Source organism: Agelaius tricolor, unplaced genomic scaffold (assembly GCF_023055355.1).
Source record: "Agelaius tricolor isolate 1412-34295 unplaced genomic scaffold, bAgeTri1.0.p SCAF_33, whole genome shotgun sequence".
NCBI classification, from domain to species: Eukaryota; Metazoa; Chordata; class Aves; order Passeriformes; family Icteridae; genus Agelaius; species Agelaius tricolor.
In genome coordinates this window covers 2,169,456-2,191,384 of record NW_027269293.1, presented here as the reverse complement: position 1 = coordinate 2,191,384, position 21,929 = coordinate 2,169,456, and the positions used below count along the sequence as shown (strand labels likewise).

Genomic DNA, 21,929 nt, shown 5'->3' with positions numbered 1-21,929 from the left:
TGACCAGGGCAGCCCCCCATCACCAGCACAGCCCCCTGCTCACCTCAGGGCAGCCCCCCCTGACCCATTCCAGCCCCCCCTGACCCGTTCCAGCCCCCCCCGATCCATTCCAGCCCCCCCCCTCGCCGCCCCTTGAACTCAACCAGCCGAACGCATCAGTGCCTTTCTTCAAAGCCCCCCCTTCGCCCTCCCCGCCGCCCCCTGCCCAGCAGCCCCGTAAGCCCCCGCTGAAAGGGCCGCAGAACAAAGCACAGGAAGGGATTCCGGTGGTTTCCGCACGGACCTGAATGCGGAGCCGCTCAATGGAAGAGGAGCCGCGGACGCGCCGGCGCTTTTCATCCATCCCCGCATCCCGCTCCGGCCGCGGGGGCGCGGACCCAGCGCTGCCTCCCCGCGCCCCCTCCCCGGCTCCTTTCTCCTTTATTTTATTTTATTTTTTTTAATTTTTTTTTTTTTTTAATATAGTAGTCTCCGATTTATTTTTCCACAGTGTAATTCTGAAAGACAGCGGAGATGAATTATTCATTCCCCCTCTCCGCCTTTGCATACAATCCCTGCCGGGGAGAGGGCCGTGGCGAATGCGTTTGTGTGCAGGGCTGGGCCAAGGGGAATGGAAATCGATGGTTAAGGTTTAGATGGGGGGCATTGGGTGATTTTTTGGGGGCTGGAGCACGTGGGATGAGGCCAGGAAGTTTCTAGCGGGGAATTGTTCCTATCCCAAAGCTGCCATGGATGGAGTGGAGGGTCCCGGGGTGTGGGGGCTGGTGGGTGACCCCAGGCTGGGGTCTTGGGGGCTCCAGGGTGGGCACCATGGTCCTGGCTTCACCCCTCACCCACTCATGATTCTGGGTGAAAAGAGGGGGAGAAGTAAAAAAAAAACTACCCTTTTTTCCTAAATTTCTCATAAATGAAATGCTCCTTTAACTCGACCTGGGATGTGGAGCCAGGCTGAGGAGGAGGAGGGATTCTTCAAAGAGCAGGATGGCTTTGGAGACCTGTGGCTGGTGCTGCCTTCATCCCTGTCCTGCCACCTTCTTCATCCCTGCCTTGCACCCTCATCATTCCAGAAGAATATTCCCCCTTGTGTATCCCCAGAACCCCCACTCTGTGCCCTTCCCTGGGGACACAAGGGCAGCTGGTGCCACCAGTGACCCCTGGCATGGCCACGCCCGGACCTTGGAGTTGGCTGCCAAAACCTGACCAGGGAAAAAGGAGGTGAAGCGAGGGGAGGGGGGATAGGGGGGTGAATCAGTGCAAGGGAAGGCAGCACCCCGGGCAGGGCTTTAATCTGATTAGTCTTGGAGTGAATGGATGGAGTGAAAAGGCTTAAACCCCAGTGAAAGGAGAGGGGAGGATGGGGCCACTGAGAAGTAAAGACCCCGGCCGGTTGCACCAAATCAGGTCAAATTTGGCCAGAAGGGACACAAGGGGAAGGGATAAGGGGGGAAGAGTCAGGCGAGGAAATCAGTGTGGATCTGCTGGCACTGTGACCTCGCAGGGACCGCTGGGTCTGTGCCTCTGTTTGTCCTTCCCTTCCCTTCCCTTCCCTTCCCTTCCCTTCCCTTCCCTTCCCTTCCCTTCCCTTCCCTTCCCTTCCCTTCCCTTCCCTTCCCTTCCCTTCCCTTCCCTTCCCTTCCCTTCCCTTCCCTTCCCTTCCCTTCCCATGCCAGGTAGGAGCTCCCCTCGCTGCTGCCGTGCCCGGTGTCACCTGGAATGGTGACAAGGACCCGCTGGGTGCCGGGGCAGCTCCAGGAGCCTGCGGTGCCCCGGGGCTGAAGCCGAGGGCTGCCGGGGGATGCTCCCCTCGGCGGGGGTGGCCGCCTTCCCCTGCATCCCCTCTCCACCCGATCGATGCTTGCCCCGATCGATGGGCGCTTCCCTGCGGGCGAGGGGCGGTGCTGCCCGGCCGGGCAGCAGAAATGGCTTTTCACAGAGCCTGCAGCGGGATCCAGCATCGATCTCTGGTGCCTCGTCAGAGATCAATTAGGCCGGTCATTAGCCGTGCCCAGAGCGCAGCGGGAGCCTGGGCTGGGAGGGGAGAAGGGAAATGCCAGGCTGGCAGAGGGTGCCCTGGAGGAGCTGCCCAGCTCACACATCCCTCACACATTTCCCTGCCTCAGTTTCCCGGTTCAGAACTGAGGTAAAAGCTGTTCCAGCATGACTGACTCTCACAGTCCCGAGGGCTGTGAGAGCCTCGTGGCTGGGCTGTTCCTGGCTCATCCTGCTGATGGGAATGTTTGTTTATCAATCCCTTCCGAGCCATCCAAGGAGCAGAAAGGGGCCTGGCCAGGAGCATGGCTGTCCCGGGGGCTGACAAGTGACAGGGTGTTCTCAAGCACCAGGGCGTGTGTCTGTCCCACCCGGGCGTGTGTCCGTCCCAGCTTAGGGAAAGCAGCGTGTGGGAGTGTGGAGGAACAGGACGGTGACCAGGTCATTGTCCTGCTGGGAGGCCACGTGGAGTGGCTGAGACCACCCAGGCACTGCTGAGGGGACTGGACAGGATGCCCTGGACAGGAGAGCGTGGACAGGGATCCTCAGGGCAGCCCTGGCTGGGAGAGAGCCACAGGCACTCCATGGTGGGACGGCAGGAGTGGTGCCTGGAGGGGAGCAGCACCAACATCACCTCTTGGGTGTGAGTTTTTAAGGCTGTGAAGGACCTGATGGTCCTTGGCATCTGTGCAGGGACATGTTGTGAGCAACCTCTGTGTCCCTCTGACCTAGCATCTTTCTGACCTGGCATCCCCCTGACTCAGCATCCCCCATCCCTGACATCCCCCAGCCTCATCCTGTGCCCATTTTCCCCTCTGGCTCAGGGTTTGTGCCCATCCAGGTGCACTCCTGGCAGCAGAGGATGGCAGGAACAGCCATCATGGCACAGCATTTGGCATCCACCCTCTGTGCCACTGCCCTGTCATCCTCCCCTCAGCCAGACCCCCGCTGGAGAGTGGCTTTGAGCAGAGCAAACCCTTGGGTTTGGGGAGGGTGACCTGGAACAGGTACTGCCTGCAGCAGCCGCCTCTGCCCGCGAGCTGCAGCTTCTAAGAAACAGAAAATAAGGAGAGTTTCAAAAAGAAAAAAAAAAAAAAAAAAGAAAGAAAAAAAAAAGTAAAAAAAAAAAGGAAAAGTTCCCCGATTACATCTGGTGAAGTGACAAATCTGCCAGGCAGGTGATTATTCTGGGTACGGACGTGCCGAACACAGATGCCGATAGGATTAGAGGGGAAGGGGGGGAGCTCACCCTGTTAAACCAACACCTGATAAAAGAATAAACCAACCCGAGGAATAAATTCCCAGCGCTGCCAAGGTCACGCGGCGCCAGGCCCGTTGCCACTGCCATAGGGAAGGGACAGTGTCCGAGCCCTGGGGTGACCCCTGGGGTGCTGGAGCCCCCCGTGCCCGGGCAGTGCCGCAGCCCCCGCTCCCGGGAGCGCCCGTACCCGGCATGCCCTCGGCTGCCTGGTTGCTTTCCAGGCACGTCCCGGGCATCCCCTTGGGATGGCGCAGAAAATTAACAGCAGTTCAGATCTGAGGAACTTTATGACACGTGTATGATAGGACTGAACCAGGGCGTAATTGAATGACGGATGAGCTTCCAAGAGCCACATTTCCAGGGAGTAATGAAAAATAGAAGTGCTATTGACTAAAGGAGCTTTCGGCGGCCGGGCGGCACGGCGCGGGATGAGCCGCTGCCGGCGGGGGGAATGCATCAATACGGCGAGTAATAGCTCAGTTATTATAACTCTGGAAATGTCATTCAGGCCTAACCAGAGAACACTGGCTATTAACTAGCCTTAAACAGAACGCGCCGGGCAGGAGCCTGAGCCGCCAGTGCCCGATAATTATTTTACTTCTTTTCATGGCTCTGTCGCTTTTCCCACTGCGGGGAGCCCGGCCTGAGTGCCCGCAGCCCCGGGGGTCGCTGTTCCTGCCTGTGGCACTGAGCCAGGCCAGGCTCCTTGGGAGCTGCTCCAGGGCAAGGCCCCATCGCACCCCAGTTTGTCTCTGTCCCTCGCAGGGATTGCTGGCGTTGCTCTTGTCACCTGCAGCTACAAGCTCAGAGCTGCGGGCTTTGTGCACAAGCCTCCCTGCGTCCCTTCCTGCATCACTTGCCATGCACATCCCTTCCTTCATCCCTTCCTGCATCTCTTTCTGAATCACTCCCCATGCACATCCCTCCCTGCATCTCTTTCTGCATCCCTCTCCATGCATACCCCTTCTTGCATCCCTTCCTTCATCGCTCCCTGCATCTCTTCCCTCATTCCTTCCCATGCACACCCCTCCCACATCCCTCTGCCGAGACATCCAGCCGGCAGCGATGGGATCTGGGCTGGCAGAGGCCGGCTCAGGGCCCAGTGCCCTGCAGAGCCCTGAGGTGTAATGAAAGCCCAGGGGAGAGTATCGAGTGATCCTAAATGGATTTTCTCCATTAGCTCAGCCCCATCAGCCGGTTATCCCCTCCTGGAGCGCTCCAGGGCTGCCGCCAGTGGCACTTAGAGTGCTGCCAGCACCTGCTGCCGCAGCACAGCGCAGCACCCACCTGCTGGCACCGCCAGAGGGGACCCATCCTGCCTGCCCAGCACCATCCTCCTGCTTTTGGGGTGCCCTTTTTGGGGGGCAGCGTGCCTGTGAGAAGGATGGTAAGATACAGGAGGGGGTCTCACAGCCCAGCCTTATCCCTGAGTACCCCAACATTTCACCCTGCCATGGGAGAGGTTGTGGCGAGGGGGCACAGTGGGGTGAGGGAGGGTTTGCCACGCAGCCGCTCCCTGCTTGGCAAGTCGGAGTGCATCATTAGCCAGGAAATAATTAATTGTTGGGCAGACAAAAGGCATCGCTCGGCCCCCCCGGAGACCCTGTCAAAGGGAGCTGTCAGGGGCGGGTGTGATAAATTCCAACTCTGCAGCCCCACACTGCCGGGACAGGGGGACAGTGGTGTCCTTTGGCTGGGGGTCTGGAACCCACCTGGGAATGCCAGGGTGGCACTGAACAGAGGCAGGGGGCTGCAGGGTGACAGGCAGGTGCCCGCTGTGTCCGTCCTTCCGAGCCGTGTCCCCGCGCCCGCTCCTGCTGGGCAGTGGCGGCCGATTTCCACCGCGTCGGCGTTTTCCCGGTGATTGCGGGGCCAGCGCTCGCCCGGCTCCCGCCGATCAAATTACCGCCACTGCTCGCCCCAAATTCCCTGCCAGTGCAAGTGCTCCAAGGTTAAAGAGTCACTGGTGCTCCTGCTAGCCCCCCTGCCCTGCTGCCACCCATCTCACCACTGCCCGGAATTCGGCCGCCGGCCGAAAATAGTGGCCAGTAAGTGAAATAGTGCAGCAGTCTGTGTTTATCCATGTTAATTGGTGTGTCTTTAGCCAGCTGGGATGGGGAATGTGCTCCTTCTCTGTTGCTTCCGCTGCTGGACCCACACCATGCAGGAAGATCCAGCCCTGGGGCAGGTAAACTGAGGCACGGAAGCAGTGGATACCGTGCTGGCATCACAGCAGGGCCGTGCCATGTCCTGGTTGTGGCTTTGGGATGAGACAAATGGAATGGCTCTGGGGAGTGCCAGGACAGTGGCTGGTTTGGCTCAGAGACCGGAGTGTGACACTGATCTATCTCCTTGGAGGCCTTTCCTGCTGCCACCCAGGCCCTCACAGCACCAGGGACACCCAAAATCTCCCTCCAGCCTGGTGACAGTGGGACTGGCAGGGTGGGTGTCCCTCACCCCCAGCAGATGAGACAAGAGGCTGGCACCGTCACCGTGCCGCTGGTGACCCCACATCCCGAGGCTCTGCCTGCAGCATGCCAGGCCCAGCCACATCAACATTGGGGCTCGGCTGCGCTAATGAGGTCAGCCCTGGGGGGCTGTTTACCCCATCCCCCACGCTTTGGGGACCCCCAAAGGGCGCCTTGATCCGGCTGTCCCAGCGGGCTGCGGCGTGGAGCCGGCGCGGGCGGCGGGGGGCCCGGCTGTCACCGGCTGATAACCCCCAGCAGCTCCGTCCCGTGCCCGTTATCAGCGCCCGCCCGCCTGGCCAGACGCGGTAATTAGGGCGCTCAGCGTGAGCCACCGGAGCACGGGTGAGCACGCGTGATCCCGTGCACGGCTGGCACGTGCCCGGCGCCCGGCTGCCACAGATGTGAGCGGGGCTGGTGTGCACAGGGCTGAGCGTGAGCGGGGACACGAGTGCCAGGCTGGTGTCTGTGATGGTGACATGATCCCCAGGCTGATGGCCATGGGGACACGGGTGCTGGATGGTGACATGATCCCCAGGCTGATGGCCATGGGGACACGGCTGCTGGATGGTGGCACGCAGTGATTTGGGAATGAATCACCTCCTTCTGGAGTCTGGTGTCCCTGTCGCTTTCACTGTCAACCACTGTTGTGACCCCTCGTGCCACTTGGCTCTGTGGATGTCTGGGTCTGCTGGTCCTTGCCCTGATCCCTCTTGAACCCTCACTCCTCCTCCTGGGCCTGACAGATCTGGGTGTCTGGTGAGCCCCTGTGCTGGCATTGCCGTGCCCATCCCCTCGTGGCCATTCTGTTGTGGCCACCCTTGTGTGCCCATTGCTCTGTGCCATCCCACCATGCCCACCTCACCATGCCCACCCTGCCATGCCCCCAGCCCCTGGAGCAGCCGCGGCACTGCTGGCACTAACACAATTACCGTGACACTTCCCAGCCCTCGTCTCTCCGACAGTTCAGTTTCTGCTCTGATTCGATTTGTGCAGAACCGGCCGTGGGCCCGGCTGGCTGCCGCCATCCCTGGAGCCAGCTGGGCTGCTGGCACTCCCTGCCATGGCCAGAGATCCCCCCAGTGCCATCCCACAGCAGTGGGCACCGCCTCACCGCGGGCTGGCAGCAAGGGCTGTCACATCCACGGTGTCACATTCATGATCCGTGTGGTTCCTGGTGCATCAGCAGCCAGGAGCTGCCAGAGCTGTGCTGGGCTGTGAAGGCAGTGCCAGCTCCCAGAAATGTGTGGGGAGGGATGTGGGGCAGCAGGCCCCGCTCTGGATGGGGCGCCAAGGGGAGGAGATGGGCATGATGGAGTCTGGGGTGCCATGAGCATGAAGGGGGCACAGAGCAGCACCCGGGTGGTCTGGGGGGCTTGGGGGTCACTCAGCCACAGCCCAGCCCGGGGCTCAGGGTGCCTCCTCAGTCCCCACCCATCCCAGGGGCTCGTGACTGGCACCACTTGGTGGCTGCAGGTCGGGCTGGAGCAGCTGGGGCTGGGCTGTGGGAGAAGGAGTTGGAGCAGGACCTCTGCGCCGCCCCACTTTATTATTGAATTTAACCTACAGTCTTCCTTACATGCCACAGTGCCCGTAACTAGTGCAGAGGCTGCTTTTATGTGCAAATGAGGCTTTTTTTTTTTTAATCTTTGACAGAGAATGTGCTGTGTTTACATAACAGAGGGCCCTGGTACTCTGGAGAGGGCCACTGACAGTGCTGGCAGGAGATGTTAAGAAAGATCTAACATTTCTGATCTCTGTTTAGCCAGAGGCGCTGCGAGGCGGCGGGAGCAGCAGGGGAGGGTGGCTCTGGGGTGCCCTGGAGAGCAGCTTGGCTGTGCCTGCCCGGGGCTCCAGGGCCAGGAACCTGGGGCAGAAGGGATGGAGCAGCTGCAGGAATGGGGTGGCACCAGAGGGTCACGATCAGGGTGTCCCTGTGCTGTGATCGGGACCTCAGAATCCTCTCTAGGGTCTCCAACCCAATGGCTTGGGACAGGGCTGCCCTTCTCCTGAGGTTTGGGAACATCCAACAACCTTGGGATGACCAAAAAGTGGTGGTGAGCCCAAAGCTGGTGTTGAACCAGCAGCCAGGAGCTGAAGGGATGAGCTGTCCCAGCTTCCCTCCGTCATCCACTGCCACCAGCAAAAGGAAAAACTCCTCCTGCCAGGTTAAGTGGAAAAATGACCAATATCCTGCGGCCTGCCAGGTTCAAGCGCATTAATTCCAGGGAGTCGGTTAATGGCAGTATTGATTAGTCTCAGCGCTGGGCTAACGAGCATCCATGCTAATGAGGGGTGAGTGGTGGGAATTGCAGCAGCTGGAGCAGTTCCAGGGAGCTTTGGTTGTGGGGTGAGGGTAGAGCTCCCCGAAAAGAGGCTCCAAAAGGGTTCATCCCCCTGGATAGGCTGTGGCATGTGGAAAATGGAATATCTGTGTGCCAAAACCAGGATTTCTGGCTGACACCTGCATTTTTTTCTGGACAAAAGGGTGATGTCATGAGTCTGAGGGAAAAACCTGTCTGATCCATGCTTGGCATCATGGCAGGGTGCATCCATGTTGGGCTGGGTCATGTGGAACTCCCAGCTCCTGGTGCATCCATGGGCTCGTGGCTCTGGTTGGGTTTATCCCAGGCACTGTGAGCTCTGAGGTCCCGCTCAGGGAGGTGTTGTGTGGGAAGGAATCTCCTGATCCCAATCCCACGCACGGTGCTATGGGGCTACCCTGAAGGGTGAAGCCGCCCTGGCTCTTCCTTGGAAAGTTGCTCAGGTTTTGAACTCTTTGCTTTTTTCTCTCTTTTTTCTCTGCAAACACTTGAAAGGCCCCGTTCCTCCCCCTGGCCCAGTCTCACTGCAGTCACCCTATGGGGATGGGGAGGTGACATTCCAAGTTTGGCTTTGCATTTCCTTTGTGCAGCTTGGCAAAAACTGGGATGGAGGGAGGGAGAATGAACTTGGACTTTGGAGAACCAAGAGCAGGTTTTGCTTTGGGGTGCCCAGGAATATCCTTGGAGTGGCCCCTCAATGGGGTGCCCAGCCCTGGAACGGGGTACAGTGGTGCAGTGGGGTGAAGGAGATGTAATGGGCTGCCAGCCCCACAATGGGATTCCTATCCAATATTGAGGCACCAGCCCCACAAAGGGGTGCCAGCCCCACAGTGGGATTCCTGTCCAATATTGAGGCACCAGCCCCACAAAGGGGTACCAGCCCCACAAAGGGATTCCTGTCCAATATTGAGGCACCAGCCCCACAAAGGGGTACCAGCCCCACAAAGGGATTCCTGTCCAGTATTGAGGCACCAGCCCCACAAAGGGGTACCAGCCCCACAGTGTGGTCCCAGCCATAGCCTGGTAGCAGCTGTTGGTGAGGATCAGTTCCCTTTTTCCATGAGTATCCCTGCAGCCAGAGGAGGCTGAGCCGCTTCGGCGCCGTTTTGGTGGGAATCCTCTCCCAGGTACCACGTGCCCAAGCCCCTCCAGGCTGGCGCTTGCATTTAAACAAATTTTATTTTCTTCTGTGTGCTAAAACCGCCCCACAGCCTGCGGGATCAGGCTCGGCTCCGCTTCCGGATCCGCAATCAGGCTGAAATCACAGCTCCGGGGGTCCCCATTTGTCTCCGCGCCTCTCTCCTCGTGCATCCCAGCTCATCCCGCTCTGTCACCCCATCCTGTAATATCTCAGCATCTCCCTAAAGCAAAAGATGACAATAAAGTGTAAATGGGGAGTGTTGGCTCTGGAGCATAATGATGGCAATTTAGATGCCAGCCGTCATTTCCCCGCCGTTGCCCCAGGTAACAGGAGCCGCTGAATCCTGTGGGAACGCGGCCGAGGCGGGACGAGGTTACCTCGGAGGCTGATGGCTGTCCTGGGATTTTCTGTCGTTTACCTTAAAAGGAGGGAAAGGGAAATATCCGTCAATGGAGGTGTGAGGGCAGTGCTGCTCCAGCTGGGGCAGTGCTGCTCCCTGACCAGCTCCAGGGATGCCAGGGCTGGGGAAGTGCCCCTTGGGTCTGCATGGAATTTGTTTTCATTACCCACAATGCCTGCCCCAGTCCTCATCCCCATCCCTGTGCCCATCTCCATCCCTGTCTCTATCCCGATTCTATCCCCACCCCATCCCTGTCTCTATTGCCATTCCCATGACTGTCCCCATCCCCAATCCTATCCCCATCCCTGTCCTTATACCAGTTTTTATCTCCATCCCCATCCCCATCCCTGTCCCTATACCAGTTTTTATCTCCATCCCCATCTCCATCACTGTCCCTGTCTATCCCCCCCTGCCACCCCTGTCCCCATCCCTGTCCCCATCCCTCTCCTTATCTCTGTCCCCATCCCTGTCTCTATCCACATTCTTATCTCCATCCCTATCCTCGTCCCTGTCCTTGTGCCTATCCCCATTCACATCCCCGTCCCCACCGCTGTCCCCAGCCGATGTCAAACCCAAACCCAGCTGCCATCAGCTCCCGATGTCACCGTCACTCCCGACCCCGATGATGGAGCTCCTGGATGTGGAGCCGGGCTCGGAGGTTTGGAGCAGAGATAAATATCGGCATTAAAGCTGTCAGGGCCGGCGCCGCGGCGCTCCCACGAGGTCACCGACGGTGTCACCGACGGTGGCACTGCTGGGACCGGAGCCTCCCGCTCGCTCCCAGTGACAGCCCCCGGGGGCTTTCATCCCATCCCGCTGCTCCCCAAAGAGGGAATTGTGTCCCAGAGCACCGGGAGCACCAAGAGCCCCAGCCCTGGCCATGGTTTGGTTGGCACCAGCATTTCCCAGGGACCAACCTGTTCCCGGGATTCCCTGGCTGGAAAGCTCCGGGAAAGAGGAAAGGAAAGGGAAAGGGGAAGGGAGAGAGAAAAGGGAAGGAAAACTGAAAAGGAAAGGGAAACTGAAAGAGAGGGGAAGAGAAAGGGAAGGGAAAGAACATAAACATTATGGGCATCCCTAAAGCCTCTCCACTGTCTGGCTGGGCCCTGGGGAGCCCCTGTGCCCACCTCCCCATGCCCCCAGCCCCTGCCCGTGCCCCCCATGCTCCCACTCACCCCCTCTTGATTTTTTTAATCAGCGGCGTCGCTTTCTGGCGCCGAAGCATTTCCCAGCCCCGCACTCAGGAAACCTCATTAACACAGATCAAAAGGAGCTTTTAATGATTTATAAAGGTGCAGCAGTTTGGAGAAATTAAATAATTTAGGTGCTGTGTGTATGGCGGGGTCCCTCCGGACCGCATTACTGGCGCTCCGTGAGCCGTCCCTGCTCTGTCCCACCGTGGCACCAGGGACAACACCAGAGCCTCTGGGGACTGGCACTCGTCACTGCCACCCTCCCAGGGGTTGGGGTTGATGGGGACAGGGCGTCCCCTGAGTGCCATCTCATCCCTGCTAGTGCCAGGGCTTGGCCATGGTGGGATGCTGGGCTCCTCCGGCACAGCCTGGAGGGAGTTTGGGAGGTGCCGGTGCCGGGGATGCTCATTCTCCACCATGGAAAATATTTGGGAACACGGTTAAAATCAACCTTGGCACTGGTGAGGTGGTGGGATGGGGCAGTGGGATGCGGTCTGCGTTGGCCAAACCCACTGCACCAAAGCTGGGTGGACACAGGTGTCCAGGTGCATCCAGCTCTGGCTCCATCCCCTCCCAGCTCTGCAGGTGACTTCTGCCTCTTGAGCAGGGAATAGGGATCAGCCTCCAGGACACTGGGACCAGCACATGGCCCAAATTCCCCCTGGTGGCCCCGTCCTGCTCCTGCCCAGCGCTGCCATTGCCATCCCGAGGGATGGCTTGGGGCTCGGGCTCGGATCCTGGCTGCCCAAGGAGAAGGAGAAGCATATGGAAAACAGCCTTAAACATTCCCGGTGTGAACTCCATTGCCGGCCATGGCCACGCCAGGAGCCAGCTGAGCAACAGGATTAATGCAGAAAGGAGCTGTGCAAGGGGTCAGTGGGCACCTGCACCCCAGGGACCCTTCCCTGCCACCCCCCCAGCTCCAGGAGCCACTTTGTCCCCATTTCCTGAGGGAGGGGACACCTTGCAGGGCTGGGCGAGCTGGGGAGGGGGTGACATTGGCTTCTCCACATCTGAATTTCCTTTGGATTGTGTTTAATAGCCCCAAAGAGGGCAGGAGGGCTGGGGGGGGGGCTGGTTTGGGGGGGCGGCTAGGGGGGGAGCTGCTGTGTTTTATTTTGCTCTGTAATAGGCTTATTACTCCTGATCACGCTGTGACTATTTGAATGAAGGAGATTTCGGGAGATGAAAGCGGAAGGGAGATTTTAAATCTCTCAGCGCCTGGCCCCGCAAGGACGGGTGCCCTTGGAGCGGGGGGGACCCCATACCTGGCCCCCTGCCCCAGTCCCCCCCTCGCCCCTCTGCCCCTGTGAGCCCCAACTGGCCCCCACTGGTTCTAAACCTCCTAATTTCCAGACTCAATTTATTCATGGCCAGTTTATACCCATTTGTTTATGTGCCAACACCGTTCCTCAGCTTAAATAGCTCTTTTCCATCCATAATATCCCCCCCCCCCTCCTGTATTCCAGTGGGCACAATCATATCTCTTTTCAAGCTGTTCAGGAAAGAAAAATCTGAATTATTTAACCCTTGGGACACTGGCTGGTCTCGCAGGGTGTAGAGAGACAAATCCGCTTTGTTCCTGTGCTGGGTCGCTGCCCGAATTTGGGAATTTTGGGAGGATGCTGCTGCAGCTCTGAGGGGAAACTGAGGCACTGGCTGTGGTTTGGGGGACCAGGACCAGGGTTTGGGTGTGGGATTTGCTCTCCTGGTTGGGTCTGCCCTGCAGGAGCCAGGGGTCTCCACCTGCACGTGCCTCTCCTCTCAGAAGGGTTTTTCCCCTCCACAGTGAATATCCAGGAGGTAAAAACTTGAGAAGCCAATGTGTTTCCAGCAGGGAAATGCCACCCTGCCCAGCATGGTGAGGGGACACGGGGTTGGGAACTGCCAAAGGGGCTTCACCAGCTCTGAGATTTTCATTCCAGACAATTTCCCTCTGATGGATTCTTGCTCCTGTCGTGAAGGGGCAGGGGTGTCACGGCGCTGGGAAGTTGTTGATTGAACCCAAACCTGATGGAGCCAGGCTGGGTGGGTGACAGGTCCTGTGCAGGGACCCCACAGTGGCAGAGGGTGGGAGCATGGAGCTCTGGAGTTGGGGTGTCCATGGAGCATGGGCTGCCAGGCTGTGCGGCTGTCCTGGGTACATCCCTGGTGCTGGAATCATCCCAATCCCATGGCATCAGGCTGGGATACACTGGGGGAGCCCAGGGCCCCTTGCAGAGTGGGGTGCACCATGCTGGGGGTCCCCACAGACCCCCTCACCCAAAGGGGGGTGACTCCTCCCCACAGCCCCCCAAAGGAGGGTGACCTCCTCCCCATGCCCCCCCTGCAGCCATCTGTGTCTGGGCCATTAATCAGCTTTAATCAGCTTTAATTCAGCAATTTGTCACTCCCTCAAAGTGAGTTTTTCTCCCAAAATGTAATAATTATTATTACTATTATTCCCCTGGTACACGGGGCCCCCCCCGCCTTTCTTTGGGCTTTAGTAACCATCATTAAAATAAATAATTTTTTTAAATAAAAGGCAGCGAGAAGAAGCTTTTTTTGTTGGTTTTTTTTTCCCTTTAAATATTTTTTATTGTTCTCCGCGCATTTGAAAATTGTTTCCCAGTAAATTCCAGCCCTTTGTATTAATTTTACATTTTCCAATGTTACCTTGCCAGGGGCAGGGTTGGCACAACTGGCTCGGGAAAGGAGAGGGAAGGAGAGGGAGAAACCCTGCTCCTTAATTAGCGCGTTCCCTGTGTGATCAGAGAGCTTATGAGGCAGGTAATGAGCTGGAGGGGGGCTGCAGGACCCCCCCTCTTCCCCACACCTCCTCCCTTCTTCCCCCCCTTCCCTTTTGGGGGTCACTCTCTGCCCCCATAGGGATGGGGCTGCACTTTTGGGGTGTTTCTGGATGAGCTGAAGCTATCTCAGCAGCTGCCACAGCCTCAGGGGGGTGTTTGGGAGCCCCAAAATTCTGCTTTGGGAGGTTGAAGGGGTTGTGGTCACAGTCCCCAGCCCACCAAGGCTGTGCTGACCCCTCCGGCCACTGGCCAAGCCCTGGAGTTGTGGGGTGACCACTGTCCTGGCAGTGCTGAGGTTTTTGGGGGGCTACCTGCTAGGGGGAACCTTAAATTGATAGGAAAAAAACCAAATTGATATGGAAAAACCTCACTCAGTGAGGAGGGGAAGCCAAGCTGCCAGGGGGAATGGCGAATTTGGCCTTGAGCTCCACCAGCTGTGGTTGTTGGGGTCTGAGATTTGGGGAGGGGATCACAGGGGCCACCCTGAGGAGCTGGAGGGGGGTTGCTGGCATGTGCCACAGAGTTCTCCAGTGCTGATAATCCCTTAATCTCTGGGGTAGTCGGTGCCAAGAACACCAGTGACACCGGGATTGCGGCACCGCCGGGAATCGTCGTTTTTGTGTGGTTTCCTGCCAAATGGTGCCGGTTTGCTGGCATGAAACAAAGAGGATCTGGGTTAGTCTGGATGTTAATGGGGCTGTTGGGGTTGGATCAGGCTTTGGATCGCGGAGAGGTGAGGCCCTGGCACAGGGTGCCCAGAGCAGCTGAGGCTGCCCCATCCCTGGAAGTGTCCAAGGCCAGGTTGGATGGGGTTTGGAGCAGCCTGGGACAGTGGAAGGTGTCCCTGCCATGGCAGGGGGTACTGGATGGGCTTTAAGGTCCTTCCCACCTAAATCATCCTGGGATTCCATGGTCCTGTGTTTGCCTGCCCCTCCTTACCCACTCACATCTGATAGTCCTGGATCAGCTGGAGGCACCACTTGATGTCCTGGGAATGGCTCTCCTTGGCTCGTTCCTGCAGAACAAGGAGGATTTTCAGTCCCAAAAGGAGCGGCTTGGCAGAGTCCCAGCCCAGGACACCACACAGGGCACAAAACCAGAACACCCACGGGGACTGGATGAACTCTAAGGTCCCTCCCAACCCAAACCTCCGTGCGATTCCATGCCGGGAGGGTTCTCCAGATGAGCGAGAACGAGTTTGTGACCCTCTGCCCCAACACCTCCGCAGGTTCCACCGCGGGGACTACACGGTGGAGGTGAGCATCAACGACTACCTGGACATCTACTGCCCTCACTACGAGGAGCCGCTGCCGGAGCGGATGGAGAGGTACATCCTCTACATGGTCAACTACGAGGGCCACGCGTCCTGCGACCACCGGCAGCGCGGCTTCAAGCGCTGGGAGTGCAACCGCCCCGACTCCCCCAACGGGCCCCTCAAGTTCTCCGAGAAGTTCCAGCTCTTCACCCCCTTCTCGCTGGGCTTCGAGTTCCGACCCGGCCACGAGTATTACTACATCTGTGAGTGGGCGTGGAGGTGGGGATGGGGTGGTCCTGGTGGCTGGGTTGGTGTTGGTTGACCCAAAATGCGGCGGAATCCTCCCAAACTGCGGCACGGCAAGCAAACGTTCCATGGAAATCTTTGCTGGGGTTGTCGCAGCTCTGGGCATGAGAATGACCAGGACTGTCCAGAGGCACTGGTCTCATCCCAGTGGAAATGGCACTGGGAATGGCCCCAACCACATGCAGTGTTCCCATAAACTCCTGTGTACTCTTGTGCTCTCAAAAATATTCATGTGGGCTCACATGTAATCCCTGTGCTCTCCCATGCAATTTCCATGTTCTCACATGTAATTCCTGTGCTATCCCATGTAATTTCCATCCTCTCATATATATTTCCGTGCTCTTACATGTAATTCCTGTGCTCTCCCATCTATTCCCATGCTCTCCTCTGTATTTCTTTGCTCCATGGAATTCCTGTGCTCTCCCATATAAACCTGAGCTCTCCCATGTAATTCCCATGTTCTCACATGTAATTCCTGTGCTCTCCCATGTAATTTCCATCCTCTCATATATATTTCCATGCTCTTACATGTAATTCCCGTGCTCACCCATCTGTTCCTGTGCTCTCCCACGTATCCCTGTGTTCTCGTGAATCTGGGCTCCCTTTCTCACCCAAACCTGAACTGCCTGGCCTCCTCTGGAGGAAACTCCAGTGCTGGCTGCAGGACGAGGGCTCCCAGGCAGGGAATTTCCACTTCCAGAACATCCACAGGGACAGGATGGGGAGAGGAGCCCACTGGAAAAATAATCCAGCAGTGCTGGGAGCAGGTGCTGGGATAAAACCCAAACCCAAACGAGGCAGCGCGACCCCAACCCCGCCGCCCTCTCCGGAGCCACGGCCACGCTCTTCCGCCTTATCATTCCTCCTCTTTTTCCTAAAGCAGCTGTTTTCAGCCCACTTAATTTGTTCCTTTTATCTATATTAAATTACCATTTCCCCCCTTCTCTCTTCTCCCCCCGTAAAATGTCACCGGCGCAATAACTGCGGCCACAACTCTCTCTGTGTCTCTTCCCCCTACGCCCCCCCTCCCCGGCTTTTATTTTATTTTATTTTTTTTTATTTTTTAATGTCGTTAGGGAGAGATTACACAGGAGTAAATGGGAAGCTGATCATTGCTAACCCGGTTAGAATTCCCGTCATGCGGAACATTAGAAATTATGCCTCTTTGAGGAACCGTATTTAGCAGACATGAAAGAAAAGAAATTACCTCCTCCTCGAGCCCACGGATTGGAATCCATTAACCCGCCGGCACCGGGACACGCTCGTGCCTCTGGAGCGGGTCAAGGGCAGCGCTGGCCCTGGGGATGGAGCTGGGATGCAGCAGGATGGGATGGGATTCTGTGTGTTGGGATGTTGTGGGATGGAATTCTGTGGGTTCGATGCTGTGGGATGGAATGCTGTGGGATGGAATTCTGTGGGTTCGATGCTGTGGGATGGAATTCTGTGGGTTCGATGCTGTGGGATGGGATCCTGTGTATTGGGATGCTGTGGGATAGGATTCTGTGGGTTAGGGTGCTGTGGGATGGGATTCTGTGGATTTGGATGCTGTGGGATGGGATTCTGTGGGTTAGGATTCTGCAGGATGGGATCCTGTGGGATAGAATTCTGTGGGTTCAATGCTGTGGGATGGGATTCTGTGGGTTAGGATGCTGTGGGATGGGATTCTGTGGGTTTGGGATGCTGTGGGTTAGGGTGCTGTGGGACAGAATTCTGCAGGTTAGGATGCTGTGGGATGGAATTCCGTGGGTTCGATGCTGTGGGATGGAATTCTGTGGGTTGGGATGCTGTGGGATGGAATTCTGCAGGATGGGATGCTGTGGGATGGAATTCTGTGGGTTTGGATGCTGTGGGATGGAATTCTGTGGGTTTGGATTCTGTGGGATGGGATTCTGCAGGATGGAATGCTGTAGGAATTCTGCAAGATGGGATGCTGTGGGATGGGATTCTGTGGGTTGGGATTCTGCAAGATGGGATGCTGTGGGATGGAATTCTGTGGGTTGGGATGCTGTGGGATGGAATTCTGCAGGATGGGATGCTGTGGGATGGAATTCTGTGGGTTTGGATGCTGTGGGATGGGATGATGCAGGTTGGGGTTCTGTGAGTTAGGATGCCGTGGGATGCCTGTGGTGCCTCTCACTTCAGCACTTTCTCCGTCCCCCCCCTCATGGGGTGCAGCACCAAAAAGAAAAAGAAAATTGGAGGGTAAAAAAAACCTCACGCCCATGGAGGGTTGGCAGCAGCCCTGGAGGAGCTGGGATGAGGCTGGGATGGAGTTGGGAGGGAGGGGTTGGGATGCTCATGGTCCTGCTCAGTTCAGCACCTTTTCCTTCCCTCCATGGGGTGAAGTGCCAAAATGGAAAAGGGAAGGGTAGAAAAACCCCTGCTTTAATTAAGAAAAAAGAGAAAATTAAATCTCTTTTTATATATATAAAATAATCCCATTTTCTCATCCCAAGAGGAAGTATCACCCCAATAATTACTGCCATTCCTCCCTTTCTCCCACTGTTTATTATTTTTATTCAGTGCCTTGACCCTTGTTTTGCCACTGTCCCCACAATCCACCCCCTTTGTCCCCTTTTCCTCCTGCAGCCGCGTCCCCCCCGAACACGGTGGACAGGCCCTGCCTGAAGCTGAAGGTTTATGTTCGGCCAACAAGTGAGTGAGAGGTTTGGGGGGTCCCTGGGAGGGTCCCCAGGTCCTGCCCCGTGGGTTGGGAGCGAGTGGTGGCCTTTGGGTGCCACCCTGATGGTGACAGGGATGGGGACAGAGCCCTTCAGCTCTGTTGGGGCCATCTCAGCACTGTCTAGACAGAAACATAGGGGAAAAAAAAAATATGAATAACAATAATCATCCCTGCTCGGTGGCTACTTTTCCAACTCGCATAAATCAGGCATTTAAAAAAACAAATTAATAATTTTCTTCTCCTGTTAACGTGTAATTAGCAAATGGCAGCAGCTCTCCCTGGGGACAGCGGAATGTCACTGGGTAACCGATGGCTCTCGCCTCCCTTCCTTTGGTGGCTTTAAAATAAAACCCAACATAACAGAACCATCTGTAAAAACTCATCACGTTCCATTCAGGATGGGAAAAAAATCTCTCCTGATATTATTTTTCAGTATTTTAATAATATTGGGATTTTGTTCCGACTTGCGGAGGGGAAGAGAAGGGAAGGGGGAGAGAGGCTGGGCCTGGGGGGTGGTGGGAGGACCCTGAGGGGGCACCCCTTGACTGGGTCTGGCCCTGGAATGAGTCTGGAAACTTCATCCTGGCATGAGGGACCCTCTGGAACTGGGGATCAGCTGGGTTGAGCATTGGAGCATCCCCAGGCAGGACCAGACTCTGCTTTTCCTGCCATAAAAATCCATAATCCAGTGACAAACTGGAGCGAGCTGAGCTGGGGAGCAGCCACATGGGGTCCTGTGTGTCCCCCCCAGGCTGTGGGCAAGGGGTGACCCTGCCCCGAGTGAATCCATCCCCCAGGGCACAATGTCACCTCCGTGTGGCACACGGGGACACGGGGTCCAGCGCTCCCTAATCCCACTAAAAGGGCAGGAGCCGTGCCCTGGGCCTGGGGAGCACCCTCGGCATTCCCACCCTCACTGCCACACTTGGACGTCCCCGTGTCGCATCCCGGGGGTGGAAGCTGGGATTTGGAGAGGGGTGAGCAGCGGGAATGCTGCCAGATCCCAATCCCGGCGCGCCGAGCATCCCCGCGCCTCCGCTTCCAGCCCGGACCGCAGCTCCCACCGGCTCACCCTCCCTCTGTTCCTTCCTTTTCCACAGACGATTCCCTGTACGAGTCCCCGGAGCCCATTTTCACCAGCAACAACTCCTGCTGCAGCCTCAGGGTGCCGCCGGCGGCGCTGGCGGTGGTGCCGGTCGTCTGGACGCTCCTGGTCTCGTAGCACCGACACGGACGCGCCGGGAGCGGCTCCGCGGGGCGGGAGCGGCCCGGGGACGGATCCCGCCCGCCCCGAATCGCCCGGATGGTGCCCAGGGAGGGTCGTGTCGCCGCCTGAAGTCCCCGCCGTGGCACGGCCGTCCCGCCGGGAGCGGTGCTGGGCTGTCCCCGGGGAATGGGTCCCGAATTTCCATCCCTGCCCCGCAGCTCCGGCTGTCCCGGTGGGGCGTTGCTTTTTACATTTCTAGACCAAATACAGAGTCCTCGTCCGTTTGGGGTTTTTTTCTCCTTTGGTTTTTTATTTTTTGTTTGGTTTGGTTTTTGTTCGGTTTTTTTAAAAGAAAAAATATTTTTATTTTTTATTTGTTGAGTTGTTCCCGTCGGGTCCCCTGGTGCCAGACTGACCCGCACGGGCCGGGCTCGAGTCCCAGCTGAGCCCTCATTGTCCCCAACGTGGGCAGAGCCACCGGGACCACCGGACACAGCCATGGTGCCACCGGCTCCGTGGGCACGGACTCCTTGCCAGCCCGGCCACAGGACGTCACGGAGCCGGACCTGCCACCCTTGGCCCAGGCACGAGGGGGCCTGGACGGACACAGCCCCCTCTGAGCACCCCTGTCCCCTCCGCTGATGCCACGGATGTCACCGCGTCCCCGTGGGACACGCGGGTGGCTCCGTGAGCAGCAAAGGAAACTGGACGCAGCCAAGGAGAGCACTGGGGACAGCTGGCCTGGGGACACCGGGGAGCATCACCGGGGATGTCCGGGCAGCACAGCAGCACCGAGGATGGCACTGGGAGAGCCGCGAGTGGCCAGCGAGGAGAGCACCGGGGACACCCGAGGAGCAGCAGGAATGGCCAGCACCGGGAGCACCGAGTGGCCGCCGGCACAGAGAGCACCGGGGACGGCTGGCACTGAAGATGACTGGCACTGGGAGCACTGGGAAGGGCTGGCACTGCAGATGGCCGGCGCTGGGAAGGCCGGGAATGGCCGGCTGGCACGGGGAGCACCGCCGGGCGCTGGGAGCCGGCAGGCCGGGCTCGCCCAGCCGTGGGCATCGCTCCGAGGGCGTTTGGCTGGCACTGAGGTGGGAGGAGTGTGTGCCATGGATTTTCCTCCTCCAGCCTGCTCCGTGTCCCCCCGATGCCTTGGGGGTACAGGAGCCCCCATGGGGGGGCCGGTGACCGCGTGCGGGACCTTCCTGGCGCTCCCCCATTGTCCCCCGACATTGCAGGGCTGGGCTTGGGGATTTTTCCCCTTTTCCTTTGCATTAATAAGTGAAACCCCCCCCCCCCTTCAAACCCCCAATCCGAGGTTGGCCGTGACCCCAGGGGTGGCAGATCCCCAGGGAGGGGTCACCCCGCAGCCCTGGGGTCTGACCCCTCCTCGCCTTAAATCTGGGGCTGTCCCACCTTGGGGAGGTCCTGCGCCCATCCCGCAGAAGCCAGGGGTGGTCGGTGGTCCCGGGGGATGCCAGAGATGGGCTCAGACCTGGCTGGAGCCCCCCCATTCCGAGTGGATCCCGCAGTGGGGGCCGGGGGGGCTCTGTCCCTGTACATACAGCGCTATACTGTGAGCGTTTTTTTTTATGTATTGTTGAGAATGGATTTTATGGAAGGGTTTATCTTATTTTTATTTTATTTTTATTTTTTAGACTAGGAAGCTGGAATCTTGCAATAAGCTCATCCCGACCATCCAAAAAAAAAAAAAAAAAAAAAAGAAAAAAATTTACAAAAAAAAAAGAAAATTACAAAAAAAAAAAAAAAAAACAAACAAACACATAATTAAAAAAAAAAAAAATCGCATTCCCTGCCGTCCCTGTCCCTGTCCCGTGTGTCCAGACCAGGTCGTGGTTCCCGAAGGTGACAAAAGCATTGTGTTTATGGGGGGGGGGATGCAGGGGGCACCCGCCGGGCTCCGACGCGGAGCCGGCAGCACCCGCCTGGCCTTCGGTCTGTGTTTTATATATATATAGATTATATATATAAATATCTATATTGTGTACAGCGACTGTGGGAGAGTGGAAGGACGGAGGCAGCGGTGGGGGAGGGCTGGGGGTCCCCTGGAGCAGCCCCCCCTGCCCTCGGTGCTGTCCCCCCTGTGCTGGTCCCCGTCGCGCCTCGCTCCGTCCTTCGACATTTCCGCTTTCGTCCTCGACGTCGTGCTGATGGTAACCGGATCTCTCACCCCCCATTTGGATTCTGTATTTTTTTATAATAAAATACAAATAAATGTCGTGTGAGGCCCTTGCTTTTGAGGAATCACTTTTCCCTCTCCACGTGCGGCTCCTTGTCCCCTCTGCGGGGGTGGCCGGGGTTGTGTCCCCAGAGGGCTCCGGCTCCAGGGCGTCCATCCTTGCTCCCTTTCCCTTGGTACACCAGGGCTCTGCAGCCAGACCTCTCTCCTGGGTGGTGTGTTAATTACAGGAAGGACTTAATTACCCTGTTAATTAATAATAATGGATATTAAATTAATTAATGTGCAATTGTTGATAGTACTTAATTATAGGAGGCGAGGCTGCCTGGCGGGTGGGCGCTCGGGGCTGGCAGCTCCCGCAGCCCCGGCTCCTCACCTGCCACTGCCTCAGTTTCCCCAGGAATGAGACACCAACAGGTGACATCCTGGCAGGCCACCAAAGCCAGGACAGGCTTTTTTGAGTTTGCATCACGAGCATCCTCTGCCTCTGCTCTTTCTTTTCTTAAATCCTAAACTTTTTTGGAGCAGCCCGTGCTCCTTCCTGGCATTTTATGCCTATTCCAGCATAATTAGCAGCAATAGGAACAACCCGCTGGTAATTAATTGAGGCTCCCACAGCTGATCCGAGCTCTGAAGTTTTGCCACCAGAGGGTGAAAGACTAATTTTGCTTTTTAATAAAGGCCATATGTGTGCCAGGAGCGGGAGA

At 57.4% G+C, this 21,929-nt stretch overlaps 1 protein-coding gene across 1 annotated transcript in view; it reads left to right on the top strand.

The window, feature by feature from the left end:
* Nucleotides 1-21,262, top strand: part of EFNA2 (ephrin A2) — a 39,642-nt gene extending 18,380 nt beyond the window's left edge. Inside the window, exons 2-4 of the mRNA XM_071451743.1 lie at nucleotides 14,794-15,083; nucleotides 17,716-17,781; nucleotides 18,910-21,262. Of these exons, the coding sequence (XP_071307844.1) occupies nucleotides 14,794-15,083; nucleotides 17,716-17,781; nucleotides 18,910-19,031 (478 nt within the window). The 3' untranslated portion in view covers nucleotides 19,032-21,262. The remainder of the gene's footprint in view (nucleotides 1-14,793; nucleotides 15,084-17,715; nucleotides 17,782-18,909) is intronic.
* The last annotated feature ends 667 nt before the right edge of the window (nucleotides 21,263-21,929 follow it).